Source organism: Mchenga conophoros, linkage group LG6, assembly GCF_057382185.1.
Source record: "Mchenga conophoros isolate Kocher_MC1m ecotype Shallow Benthic linkage group LG6, M_conophoros_male_GT1.1, whole genome shotgun sequence".
NCBI classification, from domain to species: Eukaryota; Metazoa; Chordata; class Actinopteri; order Cichliformes; family Cichlidae; genus Mchenga; species Mchenga conophoros.
Genome location: NC_140531.1, coordinates 35,555,450 through 35,568,807, shown reverse-complemented (window position 1 = coordinate 35,568,807; position 13,358 = coordinate 35,555,450). Strand labels below are relative to the sequence as shown.

Sequence of the window (13,358 nt, the reverse complement as noted above, 5' to 3'; positions counted from 1 at the left end):
GTTGTGTCCTCAATTAAAAGCCAAGTATTTATATTATATGTAAGAAAAAAACAGGAGGATACAGACCCGCTGATGAGATGCAGTTCAGAGGTGGCAAAGCAGAGAAGAAGGTCCTGTTTATTTAAGTCTCTGAAGGAAAAATGAGAAAATAGAAAAGGAAAAAAGATGCAAAGCAAGACAGCATGAAAGAGAAAGTTACAGCTGGTGGGAAAGACTGATCCTTGAGACATAGTTTAAATACAAATATCTAAGAGTACAGATTAGGAGAAACTGCTAAAAAAGTGCTTGAGAATGAGCGGAAGTAAGAGAAAGCAGAAAAAAAAGAGTTTAATCCAATGCTATTTCTGCACAGGCAGTCCATGGGAGCCTCAAGGTCCTATAGAGGACAGTGTCCAGAGATAATTATTCCTCTGGGAGCAAAGACCTTCTGAGTGAGCAGGGTCAGAGCCAAAGGGAAGCGTTGCTTTGACTGACTTTTTCCAATTATTACCCGAGCACCAGAACAGCAACATCAACTTGTGAGGTTTGAGCTGAAGTACCGTTAAAATAATTTTTTTATTTTTTGTGAAAGCTTCAAGTTTGTTGCTGATTTTAGTGAAGTCACAATGTTTAAAAGTCAACAGAGTTTCCCAAACTGAGTTTTAAAAACTCCACAAAGTAAAAGTTACAGGACAGCCTCACGGCCCACGTCAGGCCCACTGGCAGTCGGATGAGGAAGTAAGGGAGGGAAGGAAGGAAGGAAGGGGGCGACTGGTGTTTGATAGGTAAAAACAGGGCATGCTCACACTGTGATCTGTGAGAGACCCTTTCACTGTCGGGGAGGCTTGCATATAATCTCCACTGGCAGTGAAAGGGTGTCTAAAGAAGATGGAGGTCAAAAAACTGAACGTAATGAACCGCTTGAGGAGAAGGCAAAACTGGATATCTGCCACTGAACAACACAAGGTTTGAAATGTGACTGAGATTCAGTAATCTGATGATCATGCAGCCTTAATAAACTTTGTTTGATGATGAATATTAGGGTAAACACCATCTAACAGAAGGAAAGTAACATTTGGCATCTGTACTTTTGGTGTAAGCAAAATCAGTAGAAAAACAGGTATTTCGGGGGCAACAGTGACACTATCAATCTTCATGCACTTTTCTAACCTAAAGAAGGAACACACACATGAAAACCACACAGAAAAACACACTCCGGGCATTCCCCTTTACTCACGTAAGCCAACTGTGATCCTGCATGTTGCTATTTGGAGGAAATGGTAATATACAGGATTAAACTGGGTAGTTTCCTATGTCATTAAGAGTGAGGGAACTGGCTGACAGATCCTAACTATCATGGTTTCTTTACACAGATACTTACAGCACTGCTGTCTTTCTTGCCTTTGTGCGAGGAGGCCACAACAGCCAAATACTGGATGACTTTCTTGGTGTTTTCTGTCTTCCCAGCACCAGACTCTCCACTAGGGAGGAAAAAGTTACAGTGGGATTGAAAAAGAAATAGAGAAGGAGAGAGGACAATGAAGATAAGCAATACTGACAGGTTTCTGTTCACACTTCAGTAACCCAGTTTAATTGAATGGAAATCATGTGCTGCAGAGATAACTGTGCCTGACACAAAGCATAATGTTATTGTTCAGACTGTATACTACACACAGGTCCTGTGATAATCTACACAGTTTCAGGGAAAAGGTTATTTTAAAAGGGATTTATTACCCTTTTTCTTATTTGTGCATACTGATGCTACTCACCTGTTGTTCATAAGGGAAGAAAGTTGTCTGAGACCGATTATAAGATTTCCAAATTTAACTCATTCAGAGTTACTCTAGTTAAGTCTAACAAGGTCGTCTACCGATCGGAAGGTTGGGGGTTCGAACTCTGACTCCCCCTAGTCTGCATGTCAAATATCCTTGGGCAAGATATTAGCCCTAAGTTGTTCTCCGATGAATCCATTGGAGTATGAATGTGTGTGAATGCTAGTTAGAAAGCATTTAAAAACATAGAAGACAGTGCTTGTGTGAATGGGTGAATGCGGCATGTTGTACAAAGTGCTTTGAGTACTCTGGGAGACTAGAAAGGCACTATATAAGAATCGGTTTTAAGATGCACCCGAAGAGACAGGAGGGAGTATTTCATGCAACCATTCCACTAGAGCCGAGCTAGCTCTTAGAATGTGACCCGATATTTCATGTTAATATACTTCTTATATTCGTTTATATACCTGATAACTTGATGAAAGTTATATGACAACGACCCTTAGACTAGACAAAAATCTAAAACGTGCTACTGTATGCTTGAAAGGCATCTAATTACTTAAACATAAGCGAGACGATGCAATTTATTCCCCGAAAATGAACTTGGCTACTTCAAATAAAGTTGAATGATCCCAGAGCCATCAGCCACTAGCCAGAACACACAGACATGCTCGGTCATGGGTCCATAAAAGGCATCGGATGCTCACTGTGTTAGGGCCTGGCAGCATAAAGAGGAGTGTAATTACTCAGTCCTGCTCAGGTCTGCTAAGGATATATGACATCCAGGCTGCTATTGCAGGCAGCTGTTAGTGCAGAGCAAATTCTGTTGGGATTTTTTTCCTGATAGTTTATCAAGCTGTCTCATCCGGCTTATCCACAGTAAGCAGCACAGGTTTCACTTGCTGTTATAAGATTATTTGAAAGGGTATGAACGATTACAGAATGGATGGCCGCATTTCTAATATTTGGGAATTTAATTTCATAAAAACATCAATTTTTTCTACATTTTACAAGTGTACATGTGTCACTGAATATCAGGGAAGTAGTATCGTCTTTTAAAGAAGAGGTGGGCAATCATTTTTCCCAGGGGGGCCCCATGAGAAACTGGGACTGTGGACAAAAGTGATAAAATTAACACTGAGCAGAGTTCAGCATATTAATGTGATCTTCCACAGCAGTTCCAGTTTCTTGAGAACTTGAGGCCCCTTGAGAAAATGAATTGCACACCCTTTTTTATTAGATTGACAAATCAAAATTACAAGAACAGACAGGAAGGCTAAATATTTGGCGTTCCTCATTAAAAAATTTATAACTTTGAGCCCTAAGCTAGTCAGAAGTATAGTGAATATTCTTGTCCCATCAGTCTGTTTTTCATGAAAATATACTGAACAGCAGACAAAAGAAACTGGTGACCTTGTGAAGCTGAAATGCCAAAAATTTCTTAGCATCCCAACTATTTCCCATGGCACGTTTTTACTATTATATGGAGCAATCAGGGAAATACAATAAATAATACATTCATCAGGACTCAGCAACCAGAAGATACAGTAGGAATCATTTTAAGATATAATCAAACCCACAAATAAAAGTCCAGACTGGAGCCGTTTTAATTTTGTTATAATAGGTTTGAAACTGTTTTGGTATTTTGTATTAATAACACTGTAATTACTGTCTGTATCTTGATTTGCTTCACCTGCGTCCTGTTATCTATTCCTCTTTGTAGTATTTAGTTTGGATCTTCTTGTCTGCCATTCAACGTTTCTCTAATGTTCAAGCCTATTCCTCAAGTTTAGTTCCCTTTTTTTGGTCATCCGGATCCACTTATTTAGTCGACCCTTAGTCTATTTTTGTTTGTTTGATTACTCTAACCTTCACTTTCAAAAGTCATGCTTTTGAATCCTCTTTTGCCTTCACCAGATTTCAGACATGGTAAAACGGTGCATGTCCATCCACAGAGGAAGTATATGAAATTTGTGACAGAAATGTCACTCTGTGTAATTTCCCAACTAATTAACAGCTTAAAATCACACACACAAGTCTCCAGTCACAACATTAAAAAGTGCTTTCACTAAAAATCATTAAGATGCAAGCGGCCCATAATAGATTGTTGTAAAAACAATACCACAAAGCATACAAAGCAATTAAACACAAGTGCATCCACCCACAAGGAAGAATGTCATAAATGAAATTCCACGTATCATTGCTGAAACATTTTTGCCTTTTATGGGTCCAAAGGCCTGATGGGGCTCAGAAATCTTAAAAAGTGCAAGGAGTTGATGTTCCAAGCTGATGGTGTTTCGGCTCTGCGTACAAAACTTTAAACAGTTTTAAATATGGCCTCATGTAAATTAACCTTCTTGTGTAGAAGGTTATTCTTGTGATTGTCTTTATTAAATTACATTTATGACTGAGATATACATGTATAAACAGCAAGATTATATTGTGCAACTAATTTAAAATGGTACATGACAAAACGTGAAGTCACTCCAGCACACAAAGAAAAACTAATTAACTCACTTTGTTTACTATAAATTAAAAGTACAGTTCAGTTCAGGCCAGTCCAAATATCAAGCTATCATTAAGAGACAAAATGAGGCCGTTTGTCCCTGGATGTCCAATTGCCCAGTCAAAGTTCTCAATAATTAGTTTAGAACAAATAAACAAACAAAATAGAGCCAAAACATTTGCAGAGCTAATCTGGTTCTCCCATCAGGATCCAGGGCATACTTCCTGAGTAAGGGTCTGAGAGGAGAGAGGGGCCTCTGGGAGCACCGTAAAAGCATTAAAGCACATCCAGTTTAGCTGTCTTTGAATACAAGATGACTCCATGGTAACAAAATCCGACAAACAAAATCATTTCTTTTTGGCACTAATGGTTGAAACGGTGCTGAGAGACCAAAAAGGTATTTCGTCTGTTTAGATCTATGTTTACACAAGCATTATGTAACTGTTCTTGCACACAAACAGATGTAGCATTCACTCCTGCTTTTATGTGATGTTTAAAATGTAAAAAAACAAACATGCAGAGATGGAACAGGTGAGCATGGAGGAGAGAGATTTTCACTTACGTGCAGAGAATGGACTGGTCTTCACGATCTGTAGAATCAAGAGAGAGTCAGTGTTAGATTATTTTTATTACAACTTATGTTGAATACTTTTAAACATAAAATTCATGATACAGCTAAATAAATTTGCAGTAACTGTAGAATACATTTGTAATTTTTATTGTGCATGATAGACATGAGGGACTTTTATTTTCTTTCTTTTCTTTCTACCACTTATATTCACCATGCAAAGTAGTCAAATGCACTACTGTGAAACCACATGTAATTCTCCAGCAATAAAGATCAATCTACTGTCAAACTTAAAACACCAGCTAGGCTTTGTGATTTACTCCCTTGTGCCAAAGAAAACATGTAACTCTTAAAAATACTTTGATTTTTACACATGAAAATGAACTCTGAATGCGCAAAAACAATGAGTCATTAGACTGTCTCCAAAAATACTCCAGGGAGATTACACGAAGACCATATAAGGCTAAACTGTAACTGTATACTTCAGTACAAACCACCCCTGGGGGAGTATGGTGCACGTTGCTGAAAGAGAGATAACTTTTCTGGGCATTTGTGATCAGAACAGAACAAATGGCATACTAGGCAGCCTCATAAACCTCTATGCAACTGTGCAACAAAAATGACCCAGGGTAGGGTGAATGACGGGAGACAATTCCTCATTCTGACACTGAAGAATGTCATTTTCATTTTGATTATCATCCACATGTCCAGGACACAAATCTAATGACATGTCTAACTTTGTGAGGTTATTTACTGACACTTCACTCCATCTCTGTGGTGTCAAACGTCTCCCAAAGAGTTCCATAGACTATATAAAACATGGACATAGCGACCATGATGTCACCCACTGATTTGTGAAATTTCATCTCTGAAACTTTGAGCCACACAATTTCCAATTTCTTTTAAACCAGACATGAGGGCCTGTGAACATTTATATGGTCCCCCCTAAACATACCCTGCTTTAATGTCCTTCCTGATACTGCTGTATTCCATAAGACTTGAACTGAGTTCATGCACTCATCAGTACAGTCTTTACTGAGGTCAGAGTGTAAGTAGTTTTCTTATACTGGACATCATCTTTTTTCAACTAGAGGAGTCACTACCTTTCTACCTTTTAGAAAGAAATGTTTAAGGCACTTCCTCTCTTTTATATCTATTGTCCAATCTGACCCACTGCATAGAAAATTAAAATTGCAAGAGAGGAGGGCATCATTTTTGGAAATTTTTCCCCATTTATTGCACCAGGAAACATTGCACTGACAGAATGGATAACGTCACAAACCAAAGCACTAATTGTTTTCAATTTTATAGCCCCCATAGCCTGTAGCCTGAAGTAAGATAGCTAGCCTTGGAGACGTATCCAAAACATTTCTTTTTAGTGACAGTAGACTAACTGAAGGTGGAAAAGCTGTCTCACACGATATGATGATGTTTACTGTCTATTGATTTTAACAGATACTCTATATTTAATTGTCTAATGTTTAATGAACTTCTTTCTACTAAAGAAAGGAAAAATGTTGGTGGTACTACAACAACTTAACTTGTCTGGCACTTGAGATTAAACTGGGCTTAATGTGATCTTGTTCAACAGAAATTAGTCTAACCGCTCCTCTCTAACCCTGTTGCATCATTACATCAACCTTAGTCTCAACAAAACTCTTTGAAGGTGTTTCATAAATTGAGTTTTCACTTTGCCAAACTGTCCTCTCTTTAGAGGTGGAAAATTTAAAGCGGTCCCCAAGACACACACATACAAGTACACACACACACACGCACACACAAGATAAACCAGCAGCACACTCCTGCACAATTAGGGTGGAGCACTCATAATTTCGTCGAACAAGTACAGTGACAATAAAGGGCTATTCTATTCTATTCTGCACACACAGATACAGTGTCCAGCCTCCATTGAACTGTAAACTGGGGTGGATGCCTTTTCTCCATGTGAACTCCAGTTTGGCTGCTGTTCCACTGGATTCATTCCTTACATACAGACGAAATGTACCCTGTTCCCTCTCTGCACTTCCTAATTAAGGCAGAGTGCAAGACAGCAACACACATAGAGAGAGAGAGAGAGTAAGGTGGCCAGATTTGTGAATTCTTGTAACAAATCCAAAAACAACATGCACTCACATTAGTGAATGAGACTTAAAAAATCTGTGAACCTAATTAAGTCACGAGAATTAAATCTGATTATATGAGTCTCTGCACCAGTAAATATACTGTGAGCACGGAAGGACAGCATGTCAATCATCTGCTGCTGGGGACAGAAAACTCCCCACGGGAATTTACATTTTTATCTCCCGGACATCAAAGACCAAAGTACAATTTTGGAGGAATGGGATCTTGGCCAAGACTGAAGAAGGAATGTTTCAGAGCTTAGGAGACTTATCTGGATTTGCTTCAGTTATGCACCACTTCCAGTTTACATGTGAATTGTTCATACTACAGCACTCAGTGTAGAACATCCTGCTTCATTAGTCACAACTTCATGGGAAATCCTACCAAAGCATCAACAATAACAACTCCCTGGCAGTCATAGTTTTTCTTATATTATTTTGGTGTATAGAGAACCCTTGAGACATTGATATTGTAAAGGTTTAAATTATGAAAAAGACTACGCTTCAAGCAATCAGACCCTATGAATCAAAAGGAGACTTTAATGTAAATGGCCTGCATTTGTATAGCACTTTACTCAGTTCCTGCTTTACACTTTACACTACATTCAGTCATTCACCCATTCACACACAGGCAATGGCAAGCTACATTGTAGCCACAGCTGCCCTGGGGCACACTGACAAAGGCAAGGCTGCCGGACACTGGCGCCACCGGGCTCTCTGACCACCACCAGCAGGCAAACAAGGTTAGTATCTTGCCCAAGGATATTTGGCATGCAGCCAGGAGGCAGCCTGGGATCGAACCACCGACCTTCTGATTAGTGGCTAACCTGCTCTGCCACCTGAGCTACAGCTATGCTCGTTTCCAGTTCCTTTTTTATTCCACTACAGTAGCTTTACATTACAGCTCAAAATCACTCTTATTTATCTAAACCATGACCCTCATTAAAGTTGCCTTTAAGACAACCTTCCTCTGACTCGCTGCCCCTCTCAAACTGATACTTTTCCCCCAGCTTTAAAAATTAAACAGGACCTATCATACTGATTTCACACTCCATGAGCTATTCTTATTCCTGAACCACATGATTCACATTTCAAAATAACACTGGATCTTGTTGTCTCAAATCAAGCTGTTTAGCTGCCATCCCTTCCATTTAAACCAACTGTCCTCTGACTGCCCCTGCCTTATAAACAGAAAGTTTAAACATCAGGTAGGTGGGACTTTATGTGGTAACAGCCTGCGCTGTGTGTCTTAGATCATCATATTAAAGATATCCAGTCTCGCTGACATCATGCAGGTCTAAGAGCAGGACAAACGGCCTGAGAATAGTTCGAAGCCTGAACTTTGGGCTCACATGGATTACTTGAAATTTCATTTAACATAATCATCACCATTGTAACAGTAACAGTGATAGAAAATAAGCACGAGGAAAACGTATCATGAGTTCACTTAAACCCATATGAGACAGTCTCTTTCACCTTTCCACGAGACTTGAGACATTTTGTTATTTTTAAAGAATGAATATATTTTTGATTAATTGTTTCTTGTCTTTTCTATGCTTTTCTTTATATTTCTCTTTGTGGTTTTTTTTTGTTCTTATTTTTCGCTGCCGACTTATCTTGATTTCTTTACTCAAGCACTTTAAGTCCCAGTTGTTAAAACGTGACAGCTAAATGGGTGGTCCAAGCTTAAATATCTACTGTCACATATATGATAAGTCCGAAAAAAATGTTTAGTCTGAAATAAATGCAGCAAATCAAAACATTTTTTTCTTCTGCACATACAGACACAGACTGAACAGCATCTGCTATGTTCCAGCGTTCGTTCTCAGAGATGAACAGAAGATGTATAATCCAAACGCCACATAAACACCAATCCTCCCTTCTTCTTGTTTACTCTTGATGCTGTGTTTACAAACTATAGCTTATGAGGTATTTTCCTGTATCCTGGTTTGTTGTAACGTTAAATCACTCAGTGCGTACACCTTATTAGTAACAGAAAAGCATTAGAAAGCATTAAGTTGCTTTATCAAAGACCAATTAAGTTATTTATATTGTCATTGCCAAACAAATTTAGCAAATTGAAGACAAACTGGTGTTTCAGTATATCTATTTCCAAATTTGTTCTACATATCGGCACGGTCACATTTGATAGGCTTCTTTATTTTCTTTGATCAGTCATCGTTGATCGTAATGCGTAATGCGATATATACGTGGACTTGCAACTCCCTGTTTTGTGGACTTGCATTTTGAACTTCCACTATGGTTTATAGCTGTCTGTTAGTTTTTTTAAAGCCTGATGTGACTATATCTGGTAGAGCCAGCAAACTGGATGCACAAGCTTCATCCATAAACTACATAAGTGCATCACACAGACACAAATACAGACAGCTCCTGGCTACACTCAGCTTTGACCCCAGTGATGCAAACTTATCTCGATATGTTTGCATCAGTCTTGATATAATTGGGGAGATATTTAAAAAGTCTTCCTCCACAAATCCTTCGCAGGTCGCATTTGAAGGCCAAGTCGGTGTATCCTTCGTGGCCCAACCTATCCCAGAATTCATAGCGCGGTCTAGCCAATTTCAGTATCCAACAATGGAGGCAGCTACTTAGTTTTAATATTAGTCTTTATGGGTCACAAAATGTAGCTGTGTAAACTTCAAATATCTGCTTGGTTTATCAAGACATCACATATTTGCAAAAGTGCTCCGACGTTTTTGGAGACGTCTGTTACCCACCAGCTCAAAGCTGACCGGGAGGTCGAGGCCCACTAGAGCCGGGGGGAACACCGCACTCCTGGCACATCATGCCTCGACCTCCTGGTCAGCTTCGAGCTGGTGGCCTCTGAAGGATGCGGCCTACTTTGTGAGATCTCGCAAAACGTTTGCAAGATCTGGCAAAAGTTCATCTTAATTTTTTTTTCTCCAATATCCCTTGCAGGGCTCCGTACTCATGCATGGGCTGTCCATACATTTCATGCAGCATTGTCAACACAAATAGATTAAGTGATGAATGTAGGAACCTAAAGCTGCCGGGAACAGTCTGAGAGGGTGTCAGAGGTTGGTGGTCTCGATGCTACTGACATTTTCTCAAACAAAAGTACCCCGGGTAAAGAAATATAGTTTCAAGTTGTTGGCTTACATCCTAGAACAATTATTTTGCTTTGTATATCACAGTGTGAATCACATACTCTCTAAAGGAATTATAATGACAACAAAATACAGAGCTTTAGAGTACCTGATTACTTGTTTGGATCTCTTCAAGCTTTTTAGCATTGAAATTCAAAGTTCATTCAGGTGTGTACTTCAATACTGTAATAATGACCCTATCAGAATTGACAGCTGTGCATGTATGTGTGAGGCCTGTACAGTAGTGGAAGAAATTATAACACAACTTTCTTTGATGGTTTCCAAACAATAACTCTCTAAATTACAGTAACTCCTGTCTAAACATCCTGTTTAGGAAGGAAACTCCTCAAACCAAAGGACAAAAGTCTCAGGCTCATTTAATAGGACCAATAAACTTGTTAAATCTTTGGCATTTACACTCCCTAAGAATTTTTTTTAAATAAGCAAGAGGGTTTTCTGAAACAGGAAATGTTTTATTGCCCTCCACCCATCTCTCAACCATCTCACAATCCAGATGTCAAGTCCTCTGAGAGAACACATCGTCATATCAACATAAAATCCAGTGGGCAAGACCCCCTGGAAACACAGACTCTGATTCTATGGGAAACCAGCCACTCTGAATCACTGCAGGGACATTTACTGTAAGCATGACCAAGACTGCTACCATCACCTCTATGAGACCAAAATACTATTTTGGAGTTGTTTTTCATACCATTTTACATTTTAATGAGTGTATTTTTTGTTCTCACTACATTATAAACATGGCTCTGCATTTTAAGCCATCAGTTTCATGGATTAATTTGCTGTTTTGTCAACCACTTTGTCAACATGACAGTGTGATAAGCCTGTCGTCACCAAGAGCCACCACAACTCACCCACAACAAGCTCTTAAAGCTGCCAACAAACAGCTCAATTTGACACAGCTTACTTAAGAGCTTCAGCAGCTAACGCCTGCAGATTTTATTCAGTTATGTGTGAGGCCTGCTGAAGATATACTTACGTTTGTTGCTTTCTTGTCTCAGTTTGTTATTATTTATCATTTTGATCTGATCATTTTAGTTTATAAATGTTGTAGCCCATCTCAGCATGTGCTGTGCAAAAGTCAAAAGTTCCTAGTAAAATAGCTACAGCAATTTATTGAAACAATTCTGAATTTATTCATTTATATTCAGTATATAAAGCAAAAACCGAGTTTGCATATATTTGGTATGACCTCCTTCATCATTCAACACAGCCTGAGCTACCAGGGTCAGGCTGTTCTTGTAATGTCTTTAATTAAGCTTCAAGAATAGTTCTCCAGGTTTCTTGAAGGACATTCAAAGCTCTTCTTTGGGTGTTGCCTGACTTTTGTTCTGTTGTTTTCCAAGATTATCCCACACTGCTTTAAAAATGTTGAAGTTTGGGCCCTGGGGAGGCCAGTCAGTGACTGATTACATTCAATTGTGTGTCTTTCTATTCAGTTATGCTTTTATACTGGATGCCAGGGAACCAATACTAGGCTTAATAAACAAAACAACAACAACAACAAAAGGTAGCCAATGTCCAGAGAAAAACTATAAAAGATCTTTAGAAAACCTGGAAGCTTCAGGAAGGTGAACGCACGCAAAGCTACTGGTCCGGACGGGATTCCCGGCCGCGTCCTCAAGTCATGCGCGGCTCAGCTGGCTGGAGTGTTCACGCACATCTTCAACCTTTCCCTCTCTCTGTCTGTAGTCCCAGCCTGCTTCAAAATGGCCACCATCGTCCCTGTACCCAAATCCTCCACCATCTCCTCATTGAACGACTGGCGACCTTTAGCCCTGACCCCCATCGTAAGCAAATGCTTCGAGAAGCTGGTCAGGGACTTCATCTGCTCTGCACTACCCGACTCACTGGACCCTCTACAGTTCGCATACCGCCACAACAGGTCCACTGATGATGCCATAGCCCTGACACTACACACTGCCCTGTCACACCTGGAGAAGAGAGACACGTATGTGAGGATGCTGTTTGTAGATTACAGCTCAGCATTCAATACCATCGTTCCCTCGAAGCTGGACAGGAAACTGCAGGATCTAGGACTGAGCAGCTCCCTCTGCAGCTGGATCCTTAACTTCCTGTCTGACAGACGCCAAGTGGTCAGACTGGGCAGCATCACCTCATCCCCCATCACACTGAACACTGGTGCTCCACAGGGGTGTGTATTGAGCCCTCTCCTGTACTCACTCTACACCTACGACTGCACAGCCACTAACAGCTCCAACATCATTGTGAAGTTTGCGGACGACACTACAGTGGTGGGTCTTATCACCAACGGTGATGAGACGGCTTACAGGGAGGAGGTCAGCGCCCTGACCCACTGGTGTCAAGACAACCATCTCACCCTCAACGTCGCAAAGACAAAGGAGTTGATAGTGGACTTCCGGAGGTGCAGAGAAGTACACACCCCCATCACCATCAACGGCGCTGCTGTGGAGAGAGTGAGCAGCTTCCGGTTCCTTGGTGTACATCTGGCTGAGGATCTTACGTGGTCAGTACACACAAACAAAACAGTGAAGAAGGCGCAGCAGCGCCTCTTCTTTCTCAGGAGACTGAAAAGATTCGGCATGAGCCCCCGCATCCTCAGGACCTTCTATCACTGTGCCATTGAGAGCATCCTCACTGGATGCATCACCACCTGGTATGGCAACAGCACCGCCTACAACTGCAAAGCTCTCCAGCGAGTAGTGCGGTGCTCTGAACGGATAATTGGAGGTGAGCTTCCCTCCCTCCAAGACATCTACAGGAAGCGGTGCCTGAGGAAAGCGGGGAGGATCATCAAGGACTCCAGTCACCCCAGCCATAAACTGTTCAGACTGCTTCCATCAGGAAGGAGGTTCTGCAGCATCCGGTCCCGTACCAGCAGACTGAGAGACAGCTTTTTCCATCAGGCCATCAGACTGCTGAACACTTCATAGACACCTCAGCTTCACTACTGGAACTTTAACATTATGCACTCCATACTGTACAGTAATGCCACTGTTTTGCACATGTCTCACTCTGTATATTTTATTTTATATATTTTATTTATTGTTTACTCTATTTAATTTGTAAAATATGTGTACACACACACACACACACGTAGAAAAATATTTAGTATACACATCCAGAAATGCATATACTATTATATATTGTACATATATTTATTAGTTTCAGATGTAGCCATTCTTGTATTTTGCTTGTTTACATTATTGTATTTTGCACAACTCTGTTGCTTGTGAAGCTCGCACACAAGAATTTCACTCACATGTGCTGTACCAATGTACC

General features: G+C 40.3%; 1 protein-coding gene across 3 annotated transcripts in view; it reads right to left on the bottom strand.

Moving 5' to 3' along the window:
- The window catches only part of myh11a (myosin, heavy chain 11a, smooth muscle), a 33,043-nt gene that overhangs the window by 15,452 nt on the left and 4,233 nt on the right, over positions 1–13,358 (bottom strand). For 2 of the 3 annotated variants that reach the window (XM_085277760.1, XM_085277762.1), the window contains exons 4-6: positions 4,820–4,847; positions 1,361–1,460; positions 1,217–1,243 (exon numbers count right to left, since the gene is read on the bottom strand). In XM_085277760.1, coding sequence (XP_085133886.1) covers positions 1,217–1,243; positions 1,361–1,460; positions 4,820–4,847 — 155 coding nt within the window. The remainder of the gene's footprint in view (positions 1–1,216; positions 1,244–1,360; positions 1,461–4,819; positions 4,848–13,358) is intronic. The other variant, XM_085277761.1, reaches the window with a different exon arrangement.